The following is a 16,885-nucleotide window of genomic DNA, read 5'->3' on the forward strand; positions in this document are numbered from 1 at the left end:
TTTCACCTTGGCAATAAGACGGAAGGTGTTGAAAACTTTCCTAATAGTCAGAGCCTCAGGCTTCCGCATCATGGACTGAGATGAACGGCATATCTTGGCAACTCTTCCCAAATCACCCTCGCCCTGCCAACAACAAACAACAAGAAAAAATTAATCCTAAAGCAAAATGGCAAGTCATCAAACAATCCCCATTGGGAAAGAGACACTCAAAGACTACAAAACCCAAAAGAGTCACCTGATACTGCTTCTTGATTTTGGATTCAGTACTTCCAGTTGCCTCAGCAAGTGCCTTAATAATGGAAGTCTCGCCAATTCCCAATTCCAGCCCTTCATGCGCCGGAGCAAGCCTACCATGCATTTAAACTAACTTAATTTGCATCCAAAGCACTTTAAAATAATACAGAATCTTAAAATGAAAGTTAAATTTCACAACTTCTGAATGAAAATGACGCTCTTGGGATTAAAACACTCACCTCTTCGCGAAGAGATAAATCAGAGGCACAAGATCCTCAGGGGTAGAGTATATCACAGTCTTCATCAAATTGCACGCAATATCTGTCATCTTGATTCTGCCAGGTTCCGCAGAAATCATTTCAAGCGCCAAAGCCAGCAACGAGAACGGCACAGGCGTGCCCTTCTCCCAACAAGCCACTGAGCTAGGATCGAATTTCGAAGGCTTCGCCTTCAGCTGCGGAATGCGCTTCTTCAGCTCCTGCAAGGCAGATGAAGAAGACACGTGGCGAGTCTTGGTCGGAGGAGGGCCTTCTTTCTCCGGTTCTTGCTTGGGCGGGTCACTCGTTGGCGTAGGAACGGTTTCGGAGGGTTTGGGGTCGTTAGGGTTTAGCGTGGAGGTTGGAGTGGGGAGAGTGGAGGGTGAAGGTTTTCGTTTCTTGGGAGAAGAAACAGTTGGTTGCTGCGACTGCTCGGATTTCTTCTTCTTGGCAGCGGCGGCGGCGGCAGCGCGAGCACCGGACATGAGAGCGTCGAAGGCGGAGGGTGGTTTGGTCATTGTGCGATGGGGGAAAGGGAGAGAGAGAATGTGAGAGGAAAGAGAAGAAGGAAATGCGAAAAAGGAGAGAACTTTAACGGAAATGGGGCGGCAGAGTGGTGGATTGAAGAAGCATGGCCGGAATGCGAGCATCAACGAGAGAGAGAGAGAGAGAGAAATTTGTGATGATATAAATGGCGGGAATAACACTGCTTCCACTCTTCTTAGAGTTTCACAAATCATACGACCATGAATTATTAATTATTAATTATTATATAATATAGTTTTGCCATTTTAGTTTTCTTTGGGCCTAGAGTCCCGTAACTATTAACTAATCACGAGGCCCAATGATTACAGAATTTTGAAAACACTAGGCCCAATAAAACACTATGTTTGCAACTTTGCATGCAAGGCGGTCTAGCGATAATGATTTTTGCTTTGAAATTTAGTTGAAATCAGTAATAGAGAGGGAAAAAAAAAGGTATAAGAGGCCAGCTACAATATAAGTCAATTCAAGTTAAGTTTTTGTATTTTTTATTTTAAAATTTAAAAAAATTATAATAGTGGATAGTTATTTTTCGATTCTTTTTCTTTTCTTTTTTACAACAGACCTCCTGTTTTCCAATTAGTTGGCTATCATTTTAGTTAATTTTCTAACGACACCGCAGATAAAAACTTTTAATTTGTGTATGTAAGTGTATATAATATGCGTGATTATTGTGATGTTGTAATACCTAAAATTAAAAACTATTTAAGTCGTCATTCTAAAATAATATATATAATTATATATATTTGCTTTCTCTTATTATGTTAATTAAACAAGGCTGCAATAATATTGTGCCATTAGTCACATGACTTGTGTAGTAATCTCGCATTGTTAACTTTGTAATGGTTTACAAGAGTGTGTGTATATATACATAATTACAACCACAAACTTTTCAAGTGGGTGAACTTGAAACTAAAGTTGATGCTGTTAGGTACTAGACAAATGACACAGCAAAATATAGAGATAAAAAATTAGAAATTTGTTTAAACTATGAAAATAATTGAATAACTTTCTTTGAGAATTACAACTTCTTTCTATCACAAGGAGACTACAATAACACTATCTCTTGACAAAAGGAGAACACACTTCTCTCTATCATATATAGGAGAAAACTACTCAAAGAAATATTATGTTATTCTATCTGGATGACTTGATTGAAATGAATTAAAGAAAAACTCAATTTATAGGTGAGTCTCTTCAATATGAACCATCCGTCAATTAGAGGTATATAATTCTTCTCTTTTTCAACCACTAAAATTCTAAGGTTATAAATTAAGATTGTTTATTACCTCTCATTTTATTTAGTTATTATTTATTTATATATTTTCTAAAATTAGCTTTACTAATTTTCACAATTTTGACTTTTGAGTAAGATAATGTGGTTAGTATTCAAATAAAACGATAAATAAGTTTTTAATTTTTTAATTTAATGATAAATAAATTTTTGACTAATTAAAAATATATAAATATTTTTAAAGGTTTATTTGTCTTTATATATTTTAAACGGAAAAATTTAAATGTCTCACATTTTAAAAAATAAAAAATATTTTTGTATTTTTAATTAATAAAAAAATGATGTGTCTTTGAATTATAAAAACAGTGATTTATTTATTTTTTTAATATTTAAAATAATAAATTTACCTTCTAAAATTTAAACATAATTTATTTTGGTTGTTCACGTTACTTTCATATTGGTATAGTTACAGCAAAGATCTTTATGTGTGTATCTTTATAGAATTTAGGTAGCGTTTGGTTATTGTTCATGTCTTATTGGACATGGTAACACACGTCCTTCGTTTGATTTGGTGAGACAGAAAATTTGATGGATACAAAAAGACATAAAAAAAATAAATACATAAAATTTGTGTACCACTTATAAGCTAAGACACTAAGACATACACACGAGACACTTATTTTTTCCTTTAAATTCCAATTTTAACCATAATCCCAAATTTCGTTTCTTCATCCCTCTCCTTTCCTCTTCCCTCTAATTCTTCTGCCTCTATCTATCCTCTTCCTTCAATCATTTTTCCTTCTGCCACTCCCACTGTTGCTACTCAAGATTTGTTACCCACCACCGAGACAGTCACAACACCGTTGCCGTCCACCCCTTGCAGCCCAACATCGCAGATCGCGTCGCCCTACTATCGCAGATCATCACTGTTACGGGTCTTATGGTGGTAATGAGTCTCATAGATTCATCACTATCATTTTTTAAATCTATTCCAGTTTCTATTTTTTTTTTGTTAAATCTGTACTTTCTTCAACACTCATTACATCCCTCTCATCTTTATTTCTATTTTTTTTACTAGTGTTTGAATTTTAAAAATTATTGCAAAAATTTGTCATTCTGTTTTAATTTTTAATTTAAAATATTGAAGTAGTGATTAAATTTTTTTGGTGATATTGATTTGAGATGAAGTTGAAAAATTAGTATTGGTGGTGGAAATAACTGATAACAATAGTAATAGTAATAATTATATTTAAGGTAAAATAGACATTTGAATAGAAAATTTTGTCTTATATATTATCATTAAATATGATAAAAATTTGTGTATATCTATATCTACGTCTACTTGTATATTTGTGTTTATATTTTTATGTCTAAAAGACACCAACTAAACACAACCAATAATGATGAAGGAGAAATCTTAGCTAAGTGAAATATTAATGGGTTTGGTAGAAAACGATTATGACCTATGGCACTAACAATAATCATAAACTAAATATCTTAGCTAGGTAAAATATTAATGAGTTTTTGGTAGAAAACAATTATGACCTATGGCACTAACAATAATCATAAACTAAATATATATTTCATCGAATTGTGTAAATCGACTGAAAAATGAGATACATAACATCATTTTTCTTATATCATTTAGCTATAATGTGTTATAAGAATACATATTAAAGTTATTAACTAAAAAAGTATAAAAAATATAAAATTTAATTTTTAATGTGTGAGAATAATGTGTGAAATTTTTTTGGGATAGTATTTTTTTCTTAATTTTTGGAATTATATCTGCATCATCAGGGGTTCAAATTTTTTGTAAGAGAAAAGAGTTTGCTGTGGTTTTTTCTTCTTTTTCTTATTTCTCTGATACCTATTATAATCATCATCATCTGTGTCACTTCATTGGTTAGCACAGGCATAATCAGAGTCACGCATAGAGGGATTAACATCCTAGAGAAAATGGCCATTAATATGAGAAATATAGACAGGTCATTCGTTTTCAAAGAAATACACCGATAAATTATCTTGATCGTAAGTAGTTTGTACTCGAACCGAAAAGATTATATTAATCATTCTGAAAGATGATCCTCGTAGTAAAATTTGTTTGACTACTCCTAATTTCTGGAAGACAGTAGTCACCGTTCCATCACTATTGTGGGTAATAGTTGGTGAAGCTGCAGTATAAATATCAACCTATTTTTTGAGAAAGGCTTTCTTATAATTAGTAATTCATTCTAATTGAATAATAGAAGAAAGTTCTTTAGTGGTGATCATTCTTAAAATATTTACAATTGCTAGTCTTCTGGCATTATCAGTGAACATGAATAATATTTCTCCTATGGTGTTTGGGAGATTGATATCAAGAACATAGTCTTGGACTCTGTATAGGACTTAGTGGTGTAAGGAGCCTGTTTAGCATTAGAGTTTTGAATTACTCTAATTAGTTGTATTTGAATCTTCAACCTATAAGGTATCATTGGATCTGATAACCTCATGGTGAAATTAGGAGCTATAGTAAGATTCGTTTGAAAGTGTAGTGACCAATGCTCCAATCAAGGCATGTTAATAATTCTTGAAAGTAGTATTCAAAAGAGCAACCTTGCCTGTTATAGGAAGAGATTTTTTTTATGAAGAGTTAGAACAAGCCTAACTGCTCCTAGATGTAAATGGGTGTAGCCTTGGATTTAATAATTTTGGATGAGTTTGTGCGAAATTTTCAAGGTTATATATTGTTCAGCAGTAGTGGCTTTCAAACCACACTGTTGTAAATGAGAAGATTGGATGACTTCTTTTGGTGGAGGAAAATGATTTCTGGTGATAAGATGGTGAATGGTGGTGAGGGCTGATTTTTTTTGTTTTTGATAGAAGGAGTAGGGGCTAATAAGTGGATATTTAGTAGCTCGTGTCCGAGAGCCTTCTAGGACAGAGTGAATTATACTAATTGATCAGTCTTATTAGCAAGAATTTTTTTAGATTAGAGGGGAAGCAATCTATGTTTAGTGAAGTAGAATGATGTATGGGCTCAGAAGAGCTTAAGGATGATGAAATATCCATGTTTAGTGAGTTCTTTCTTACTTGCTTTGACTAGTACTACCTTCTTCCTCCTATTAAATTTGAGGCTCTGATACCACAAGAGTGAATCTCCAGTACTTCAAGAAATCGATACTACAACACCATCATGCTTATCCCTATTGATCACTAGATCAGGTGAGATTTAAAAGGTCTGAGCAGAACTTAATATTATAAGATCGAGTCCTTTTTTCGCTATGAGAAATTCTCGTGGATCCAATTTATGCCATATTCTGATGAGCAGATCCTCTGAAATAAGAGGCAAGTCCAGAGTATATTTAATGACACTAAATAAGGAAAAAGAAATAATACTAGCTAAGCTTTCAAAGAGAGAGAAAGAGATTTAGAATATTTTGTGAGATAGAAAAGGATAAATATATTGCAATGTTCGATACTTTGTGATACAACTGAGATGAGCCCCCTCTTTTTATAGAGGTCTTTGATTGACAATCATATCTTACAGAATTTAAATAAATCTATTATATAATGTCAATTGGAAGATAAAGATAAGTCATATCTCTTTCTGACTTTGCTAGATAAGTGACGGTGGTCACTTTATTTTAGTGCGCTTAAAAATTATACATAGTGGGGACTCTTTGTAAACTTCGTGAAATTAGCGAATAATTAATTAATAAATTAATTTTTAATAAAAAAATTAGAAATATGAATTTTATAGTTTAATAAGATAGAGCTAATTAAAACAAGAATTTTGACACTAATTTTAAAGAATTTGATCCAAGATTGGACAAAATGGGCCGATCCGATCAAACTGGACCCAAAATAGGCTCAAGACCCAACCCATCAGCCCAATAACTTAAAGAAGACTCATTCTTCTTCCTCCATTCAGCCAAAATCACGCTAAAGCAAGCTCAAGGCAAGGGAAACAAGAACAAACCCTTGGCTTTGATTTCAAATCACTATATCTTCTCACTCCGAATTCCGATTGCCGCACCATTTGCGGCCACGCATCCGTGATGTCGAGCTCTACAAAGCCCGGTTCATAATTTGGTAAGGAACTTCTATTTTCATTCTCAACCTCACCTTTCCCAAATTTTCAAAAATTATATAAGTGGGTGTTGAGATTTTGGTCTTTTTATGTTATAGGATCCAAATAGTTTAAGAAAAACGTTTAATCTTGCTTTATTGATGCTTGAGTAAGGTGAGAATCCTAGAACTTTAGCTAATTCATTAATTAAGTGTGTTGGATATTGAATTTTTGGTATGTATATGTTATAAAATTTGTTAGGTGTGAGCAATTGAAAATGTTGGAAGCTTAATTGCAAGCTTGGAGTTGAAACTAACTGCTGAATTTTGGTATTGAGGCTTGTAATATTGCCTAGTGGGTTGTCTTGGGTTTTACGAGAAAATCAAACAAGGTATGATTTTGGTTTCTTGTATTTAATATATACTGTCTTGTGAAAATTTAGGTTAGATGACCACAGGATATGAATGAATGCTTAATGAGTATGTTAATTGCTTAGTGCCTTGATAATAATTGTAAACCAAGTTGAGTATTGGTTTGTTGTTTAATGATGGTTGACAAATTGAGAATAATGAATATGTATAGATGATGGATCGTTGATGGTCTTGTTGATATAATTGTGAAGTTATGTATGAGAATTATTTAAATTGAGGTATGATGGATGATGGAAGGGTGTCGAGCTGTGTTGTTGTGAACTTGTGATATTTCATATGTTGGAACTGATTTTGAGTGTAAGAAGATTGATATTGTATGGTGAATTAATGAAAATAGAGGTTTGAATATTTTTGTGTAAATTTAATTTTTGGCCGAATTTTGGCGAGCTATAACTCGGCTTTCGGACCCCCAAATTATTTCAAACTTGTTTCATATAAAAATTGAGTTCGTGAAGTTTATGCCGTTTGAAGAACAGATGAAAAATGTTTTAAAACAAAAAAGTTATGCGCGTCAGAAGTTTGGAGTGCAAAACTGAAAATTCTATAGCATTTAGCATTTTTACCATTCTGCAAAGCTTGTGTACGCGACCACTGCACCCGACGCGACCAACCTCTTCGGGTTGGGCATCTTGCGTACGCGACGCGACCAACCTTTTCGGGTTGGGCATCTCGCGTACGTGTGGCCTACGCGGATGCGTAACCGCTGCTTTCAGCAAAAATGAATTTTGTTTTTTAAAACCTAATTTTCGAACATCTAAACCTGTATTTTCATTCTTTTAGCCCTAGATGCTAATAGTATGCTTAGTAATGAGATGAAACTAGGAAAATGTGGTAACTTGGGGGTGAAGTAAGATTGAAAAATGATGAATTATGTGTGAAAAATATAAAGAAGTGAAGTATATGTAATGCCATGGCTATAATGAATGATTGTACAATGATTATGAATGTTTACTTGGCTTATGCATTCAATTTATCTGAGATGCGAGTTTTCCTGGGTAAAGTACCGTGGCTTGCCACTATGTATTCCAGGTTGAGACTCGATACTCTGTTGACCTTACGACGTAAGGGTGACCGGGCACTTATAAATTTCCGGGAAGGATACTCCCATCGAGAAATTTTATATATGAGAAAAAGCTATGCATAGACTCTTGGGGATGTGCATCGGGGGACAGTCCAGGGTTTAGCAGCCGGACTTGTCGGGTTGGCTTTATAACCAACAGATAAGACTCATCAACCATAAGACAGCCATACATCATATGTATATTGTTTGAATTTCTTGCTTGTGCATTAATTGGAAATGCCTAAGTGTTTTAATATGCTAATTGTCATACTTGCAATCTGTATTACTTGTATTCTACCTGTGTTTGCCATTATTTGCTTGTTTGTCTATGTGATTTCACCGAAGTTGGAGGAACGGAGGAAAGGCGGAGAGATTAAGGGTTTTAGTTAGATTTTAGTTAAGTTTAGAATTCCTTAGAGAACCACCCATTTATGGATTCTGTTTTAGTTCTTTAAGTCTTATAATTTGAGTGTCGGCTTTCTATGATTGCCTCTGGCTTTCCCAAGACCTTAGATCTTATGTATGCAGCACCTCTACCATGCTGAGAACTCTCGGTTCTCATTCCATACGAATATTTTGTGTTTTCAAATGCAAGTCGAGAGGCACGTCGCTAGGCGTCTGGAGCTCTGCAGCAAAGTAGATATCTTGTGACTTTATTTTGGTATATAGTTTATATATTGATTATATGTATAGAACTCTCCTGATAACTGGTTTTACTTTTGTACATCTTAGAGGAGTATGGAGAACTAGGGTGCCTTTTGTACGTCTTTTGTATAACCTGAGTTATGGGTTTGATATATATATATATATATGAGAGCTTCGTAGGATGAGTTAGGAGCTTGTTATTTTGTACTCCTGACTCTCTACTCTTGTTTTCTACAAATATATATGTTATGAACCTTAGCTTTCTTCGTACGCAAGAAGTTCTTATTCTTGAGTGTTGCGCTTTTAATTTTACGATTTTGTTTTACCTATTCTTCATGGCGCCTAGTATACTACATTCTTTCGATTATTATACGTATATACATTTTATTTTAGAGGTCATAATACCACACCACCTTGTTTTACAACTTAAGCGTAAAGCTCTGTGTGGTAGGGTGTTACATTATGGTATTAGAGCAGTTCGTTCTTGTAGAGCCTGAGGGACGAACTGACTATGCTTCTGTGTGTGTGTTAGGATATCTAACTAATATATGTGGAATACACGTTTATGAGCATGCATTTGGGACTTTGAAGCAGTAGATTTGCGATATTGAGACTGATTAACTTGATATCACTTGTTTGATGTGTATAGGAACCAGATGGAGCCTCGTGGATGCGGTCATGGGCGAGGCAGAGGTAGATTAGGCAATGCTAGTCCTGAACCGGTAGGGAACAACCATGTAGACTTTATGGATGCTCTAAAAAACATGGTTGCAATTATGCAGGCGACAGCTGAGGCGCTGGGTAATCAGATGAACAACGGAAACAATGGAAACATATTTGGTGGGTATAGGAACCAGATAGCGCCTCGTGGATGCGGTCGCAGGCAAGGCAGAGGTAGATTAGGCAATGCAAGTCCTAAATTGATAGGGAACAACCCTATGGACTATATGGCTATCCTAGAAAATATGGCTACGGCTATGCAGGCGACAGCCGAGGCATTGGGAAATCAGATGAACAACAAAAATAATGGAAACAACAGTGAGGAAGGTCCTATGACGCTCACCTCTTTTCTGAAGGTGCACCCTCCGACCTTCAAGGGAACCTCAAACCCCACGAAAGCAGATAACTGGATTTAGGCAATGGAATGAGCACTGCAGGCTCAGCAGGTTTCCGAGGAGCAGTGGGTTGAATTCGGGGCTTATCAGTTCCAAAGTGAGGCACAGTACTGGTGGCAGGGAACACGACGTATCTTGCAGCCAGATGGTGCTATGATCCCTTGGGAGGTGTTCCGAACAGAGTTTTATAGGAAGTACTTTCCCAGTTCGGTCAAAAATGTTAAAGAACTTGAATTGCTCCAATTAAAACAAGGCTAGATGACTGTTACTGAGTACACTAATAAGTTTGAAGAATTATGCCGCTTTTCCCGAATATGTCAAGGTGCGCCTGAGGATTTTGTTGAATGGAAGTGTATTAAGTACGAGAGAGGCCTTCGGAGTGATATTCTGAGCTCCGTTGCACCAATGGAGATCAGAGTATTTTAAGAGCTCGTAAATAAAAGCTGGGTGGCTGAGGAGTGTCTGAGGAAGGGAGTAGTAGAGAGAGGGAGTTAAAGGATGCCTTTTCAAGATTATGAGATTGCATGGTGTGCCTTCCACCATTATATCCTACAGAAATCCTCGATTCACATCAAGGTTTTGGGGGGCTTTCTAGCGAGCATTTGGAACTCAGTTGAGTTTAAGAACTGCATATCACCCTCAAACAGATGGTCAGTCGGAGAGGACAATTCAAACACTAGAAGATATGCTGAGGGCTTGTGTTCTGAACCAGCCGGCGAGCTGAGATCGATATATGCCGCTAGTGGAGTTTGCATATAACAACAGCTACCATGCGAGCATCAAAATGGCTCCGTATGAGGCTTTGTATAGAAGGAAGTGTCAATCTCCACTATGCTGGTATGAAGCTAGCGAGAAGAGCTTGTTAGGGCTTGAAATGATAGCAGAAACAACTGAGCAGATAAAAAAAATACGAAGTCAAATGCTTGTCGCTCAGAGCCGTCAAAAGAGTTATGCTGATCAAAGGCGGAAGCCTTTAGAATTTAAAGAAATAGAGCATGTGTTTCTGAATATTACTCCCACAACCGGAATGGGTAGAGCAATCAAAACGAAGAAACTAAATCCCCATTACATTGGACCATTTGAAATTTGGAAAAGGATTGGGTCGGTAGCCTATAGGATTGCCTTACTGCCGCATCTTTCGAACCTGCACAACGTGTTTAACGTATTGCAGCTACAGAAGTATACTCCCGATGCAAGTCATGTTCTGGAACTGGAATTGGTTCAAGTAAGAGAAGATCTGACGTTTCCAATAGTCTCGGTTAGGATTGACGACCCCAACATCAAACGATTGCTCGGAAATGAAGTATCATTGGTGAAAGTTGTTTGGATTCGGGCTAGTATCGAAAAACATACTTGGGAACTCGAATTGGCTATGCGGAACGACTACCCACACATCTTTTTAGGTAACTAAATTTGAATTTTAGGGCAAAATTCTTAATTAGGTGAGTAGGATGTAAACTTCGTAAAATTAGCGAATAATTAATCAATAAATTAATTTTTAATAAAAGAAAATAGAAATATGAATTTGATAGTTTAATAAGATAGAGCTAATTAAAACAAGAATTTTGACACTAATTTTAAAAAATTTAGTCCAAAATTAAATCAAACTGACCAAACCAGATCTAGTATGAAAGAAGTTATAAAAAATAAAAGAGAATTTAAAAATAAAAAAAAAATTCATTTAATTATGATTTGTATTTTTCTCTTCCACTAAAATGTACAAATATTTATACTAAATTACTGCTTTAGTTGCTATAATATTTACATGTATATTTAATCTTAATAATTTTATTATATATTTAATTAAAATAATTTAACTATGCTTTAGTTTCTATAATAATTACATATATATTAAATTTTAATAATTTTATTGTATATTTAATTAAAATAATTTAACTATAATTTAATTTCAGTTGAACTAATGACTCATTAAACCGGTCGGTGACCGATTTGGTTCTTGTACCCTGCTTTCAATAGCCGAATCCTTACGTCAATTTTTTCAATCTTTTACCAGAAATATATATCACAAATGAATGGGATCTCCACCATGCTTCAAAAGTCAAGTAATAATAATCAATTATAATTATTGGATTTTTGCAGAGTCCGTCGTCATCATTGTCCATAGAAGTCTTATTATCACGACAAAAGAACTTCGCCAAAGAATGATGTGAATCTGTATGTTCATCAATCATCATGATTATTTTCTTGTTTTACACATGGCGGAGAAGGGAGAACTGTGCAAGCCCTAAGAACTCTGCTTGTTAACAAAAGATTGCTGCTGCGTAAAACAAATAAATTGTAGCAATTTATTCACATGTGTTTCTTTTTTTTTTTAAATAAGAGTGAGACTCGAATCCACAACTTAATACAAGAGATTATATTATTTAAATTATAGTTCATTAATTTTACATGTATTTTTTGTTTAAAAAATTAATTTATTTTAAATCAATAATTAGTCAAAAAATATTCATATGTAACATTTAAACTAACAATTAATAGAAGAGAAAAAAGGAAATTGACTACTAAATATTAATAAAAAAAAATTAACTCCTAAATTATTTATGAATAATATTAAGTAATCAATATTTTTTAGTTAATATTAGTTAATTTTTTAAAATTATTTTAATTATTTTAAATTTTAGAGAATAATTATATATAACTAACAAATATTATTATTTTTTACTAATAATAATTTACAATTATATTTATAGACATTTTATACATAAAAAATATATAATTTAATTTACATATATATTTATCAAGAGTTTAGTATACATAAATTAATAAAATTTTTTTATTAAAAATAATTTAATATTTATACTAATCAAATAATAATAAAAAATATTAAAAATTATTAACTCTAAAAATTTTATATATAGTGTTGTTCATACCCTAACCCAACACTAGGGCTCAAGTCTAAATAAACTAAAAAGACCCAATTTAATAAAGATTGGCTTTCGCTACCTACGACCTCCTTATAAGAGGTTGGACTCAGCAGACTTCACTCCAAAGAAGTTGGGTTTGAAAAATAGCTGGCAGATAACAATTATTTAAATAAGTAACTATCCCTAAAATCTCTCAACCCGCTTCCCGAATCCATATCTCAACTACTCTAAAATAAAGGGACGATTATCCAACCTGAAAAGTGGAACTACTCCAACGATTCAATCACCACTATGACACCCACCCTATACAAATTAAAGTATAAATTTTTAAAAATTTATTTGTCAATTCACTCAATTTTTTAAAATATTTTTTAAAATGTATCTCACATATAGTGAAAAGTAATGTTAAAAAAAATCAATTTTAAACTCATCCCGCATTGAGCCAGATTTTTTTTTTTAACAAAAAAAGTTAGAGTGATAACTGATAATGATAACGGAAGTCATCAAATGTGATCCTACTGTCTCTTTTATCAAGCAGAAGCTTCTTGGGTTCAGGAGTAATTAGGTCCTTAAAAATTTCATCAGAATCACACAGTTATAGAAAGAGTGCTTTAAGTGTTGTTGATTCAGAAACATAACAAAGAGGATTGAAAATGAAGATTGAAGTATTTAAATTTTGAACTCAATAAAAAAAAATCTCTATCTGTATTCTCAAGACAACGTTCTCTACACGCATCACTTTCTGTCAGGAATGAATTATCTCGAGGAAAGTGTGATCTCTCACCATTAGTTTTATAAATAAAATTAAAAATAAATATAAGAGAAAAAATAATAAAAAATTAAAGAAACACGAGGATTCCACCCGCATGTTTAACACGAGCCAAGGTCACTTAGTTGTACATCACCAAAACCAAAACTAATATAGAAAAGCATTTCTATTCATTTTTAATGTGGTAATTTTTTTATTTTTTGAAAAAACATGAAAAATGAGATTTCTGATTTAAAAGAATAAAAAATACAAATCAAAGATGACAGTTTTTAATTTAAAAAAAATCACAAATCAAAAGGTAATATTTTTAATTTAAAAAAAATGATAATCACAAATCGAAAGATGAAACTTCTGATTTAAAAGAATAAAAAATTAATAAACACCTATGGAAAGGTGAAATTTGTGGACACCCTAATATATTATTTGGATATAAAATGGAAAATGAGTAAAAAGAAAATAGAAAAAGAATAAAATATTATTTTTATCTTCAACATTTTGGGTAAATTCTATTTGTGTCTTTAACGTTTAAATCGTTCTGTTTGTATCCCTAATGTTTGTAAAAGTGATTCAATGTTATCCTGCGGTCAATTACATATCATGAACGCTTTAGTTTGAGTTTTAAAAATCTCTTCTTGAAATTAGAATACAAATGTTTGGGATAGAATCAATGATCCACTCCGAAAAATAGCTCATCAAAAGTTAAAACTAATTCCTACAACATTTATATAATTCACTTTTCTAGGGACATAATTGAATCTAAACATAAATAGTTGGTATAATATTAAAATCGAACACATCCAAGTGAGACATAATTGAGAATGAATACATCAAAGTGAGAATAATTGAAAAATATAATCTGATTTGTTAGTATAATTGATAGTAAGATAACATTGAATCACTTTTATAAACGTTAGGGATACAAATAGGACGATTTAAACGTTAGAGACACATATAAGACTTATCCCAAATATTGGGGACAAAAATGATATTTTACTCTAGACAAAAAATTCTTTTATATATTGTTTGGATAAAAAAATAAATAAAAAAATAAAAATTTTGTTTGAATAAAAAATAGTTATACTAAAATAAAATAACATTAATAATATCCTTCTCTATTATTGGCTAGACACTGTTTTTGATTTTTGAAAGAGAATGAAATGGGAAATTTTTATTTCTTTGTTAAGCAAAGGATAAATCTGTAATTTTATTCTTATGAGCTCCTTTCCCATTCGTTTTCAGCCCACGGTCGAAGAGAAAAGTTTTAAATGGATCCCACATCACTTTTCTCTTTTTCTCTTAATTTTCTATGGATATTTATACAATAAAAAATTTAATTTTTCATCTATTTTGTTTTTTTGTTTTCTTTCTCCTCATATTCCTTTGAACCAATCGGTGTGTAAGTCAGACATCCAATTTCTTACTTCTATGGAATATACACTCTTTTTCCAACGTATAAGCATTTCACATTTTCTCATACAACATTAAAATTAAGGATAATATTAAATAACCAATAATTTTTTTAACAATATAAATAAGCACTAATCAAATCAAAACATATTATATTTTTAAATTATCTATCTAAATTTTAATTTTAGAATAATCATCTATACACTTAGTAAAATGAACATCTGATATATCTATTATTCATATTGTTTAATATTTTTATTGTCTATTTATATTTTTTCTAAAATTAATGTGTGTCCAATTCAAGACTTATTAATTACTCTACCAAAATGATCTACCACATTAAATCAAACTTGTTTCCAATTGCGCTTGTCTAATTTGGATGTATATGAAAGTGAATTATTATCCAAAACCAACTCAACCACCTAAACTCCAAGTCAAGAAAACCAGCTAGCCTCTCTTCTCTATATATATTTTGTTTGCAACCAATTTGGAATAACATTATCAAACACAAAACATGGGTGGTACCACAAATGACACAGATTATATAAAGCACTTTATTTTGGTACATGGGGCTTGCCATGGTGCTTGGTGTTGGTACAAGATCAAGCCACTTCTAGAATCTTCAGGCCACAAGGTCACAGTTCTTGACCTTGCTGCTTCTGGCATCAACTTGAAGAAGCTCCAAGATGTTGAGACTCTTTCCGAGTACTCTGAGCCTTTGTTGGAAGTTATGGAGTCACTTCCCCCAAATGAAAAGGTGGTTCTTGTGGGACATAGTCTTGGAGGGCTCAATATTGCTCTTGCCATGGAAAAATTCCCCACAAAGGTTCAACTTGGTGTTTTCTTGACAGCTTTTGTGCCGGACACTCAACACAAACCATCATATGTCCTGGAAAAGGTACATGCTTCTTGAAAATTAGAGAGAAGCAAAACTTTTTTTTTTTATTATTGAGTTTACAATTTCGACTAAAAAAAAGAGAAAGTCTAAGGAACCAGTAACTTTTGTGTCTTGTGGTCAGCACTTAACCATCAAAAGAAAAGTGAGTAATTTTTCACCATTGAATATAATCTCAAACCATTAAAGATAGTATTGAAAGTTACTGACCCCTAACACTCCTCTAAAAAAAATTGTACAAAAACTGATCTTTAATTAATTAAAATCTTCTTTGACATTACCGTCAACAATAAATAATCAATCAAGCCAAAATCATTCTATGTCTTGGAAAAGGTACATGCTTCTTGAAATTTAGAGAAGTAAAACTTTTTTTAACCTTTATTTTTTTATGAATGAAAAAATAAAAAAATGAAACAAAAAAATAAAACTAATTCTTAAGAACCAAAATTATTCATTATAGCCGAAACTACAGAACTATCAAGGCATAGCTACTAAACGCGACTTCTTTTTAATTATATTTTTTATTTTTCAAAAATTATCCACAATCTTTATAAATATGACAAAAAATATTAAAAAATATTAATATTACAAATAAGAATTGAGAATATATAATTTTAAAAAAGATAAAGAATATGATTAAAAAAATATTGTTATCATATCGTATAGCCATTTTGAGAGATTGTCGTGATAATTTGAACATTTAATGTAAGGTATCTATTTAAATAAAAATATTAAAATTGTTTTTTTATGAAATTTTGTATTTAAAAGTGTGATTTGTTTATATAGTCACACTTTTAAAAAAAATATTTTTATAATATTAAAATCAAATTTTATAATTTATTATTTAATAATAAAAAAATATTTTTATATAAAGATAATTATAAAATTTTTTATGATAGCATCTACTTTAATATAACATGATCCTTAATTTTTATAATAATGTTGGATGAATATTTTTTATAATTATTATGTAATTAAAGTTTAAAAGGTTTTCATATTTACCTTATAGCGATATATTGCTAGGTCAATAACACTAACTATAAAAAGCTCTAGTACTCTGTTATATATTAATTGTATTTAAAAAATTGTTTACATAACATTATTGTGGTTGTACATTTAATTATAATAAAGAGCTTAAATAATATCAAAAGAAAACTACGAACTTATTTGGCTGTATAAGCATCACATCATATAGATTACACGTGATTTGATTTTACGCACATTTCTTCACAATTTTGTCCTATATATACAATTTTTTTTAAGTAATGTTTTAATTCTTAGTCATGGGATTGAATTTTAATTTTTAGTTAAAATTAAAATTATTTATATAAAAATATTTTTTATATTTTTTATTAT

General features: G+C 32.0%; 3 protein-coding genes across 3 annotated transcripts in view; 2 read left to right on the forward strand and 1 right to left on the reverse strand.

The window, feature by feature from the left end:
* Positions 1–1,199, reverse strand: part of LOC107484497 (DNA ligase 1-like) — a 3,494-nt gene extending 2,295 nt beyond the window's left edge. Inside the window, exons 1-3 of the mRNA XM_016105083.3 lie at positions 474–1,199; positions 236–347; positions 7–123 (exon numbers count right to left, since the gene is read on the reverse strand). Coding sequence (XP_015960569.3) covers positions 7–123; positions 236–347; positions 474–1,141 — 897 coding nt within the window. The 5' untranslated portion in view covers positions 1,142–1,199. The remainder of the gene's footprint in view (positions 1–6; positions 124–235; positions 348–473) is intronic.
* A 9,107-nt stretch (positions 1,200–10,306) lies between these two features.
* On the forward strand, positions 10,307–10,984 carry LOC107484589 (uncharacterized). Its single transcript, XM_016105170.1, has one exon. The coding sequence runs from the start codon at positions 10,307–10,309 to the stop codon at positions 10,982–10,984; it is 678 nt and encodes a 225-aa protein (XP_015960656.1).
* Positions 10,985–15,040: 4,056 nt separating this feature from the next.
* LOC107491867 (salicylic acid-binding protein 2) overlaps positions 15,041–16,885 on the forward strand; it is a 4,277-nt gene continuing 2,432 nt past the window's right edge. Inside the window, exon 1 of the mRNA XM_016113145.3 lies at positions 15,041–15,532. Coding sequence (XP_015968631.1) covers positions 15,149–15,532 — 384 coding nt within the window. The 5' untranslated portion in view covers positions 15,041–15,148. The remainder of the gene's footprint in view (positions 15,533–16,885) is intronic.

Source organism: Arachis duranensis, chromosome 1 (genome assembly GCF_000817695.3).
Source record: "Arachis duranensis cultivar V14167 chromosome 1, aradu.V14167.gnm2.J7QH, whole genome shotgun sequence".
Classification (NCBI taxonomy): domain Eukaryota; kingdom Viridiplantae; phylum Streptophyta; class Magnoliopsida; order Fabales; family Fabaceae; genus Arachis; species Arachis duranensis.

Bases quoted from the DNA above. Each gene is read 5' to 3' on its own strand.
- LOC107484589 (XM_016105170.1), top strand. From the start codon at position 10,307: ATGCCGCTAGTGGAGTTTGCATATAACAACAGCTACCATGCGAGCATC.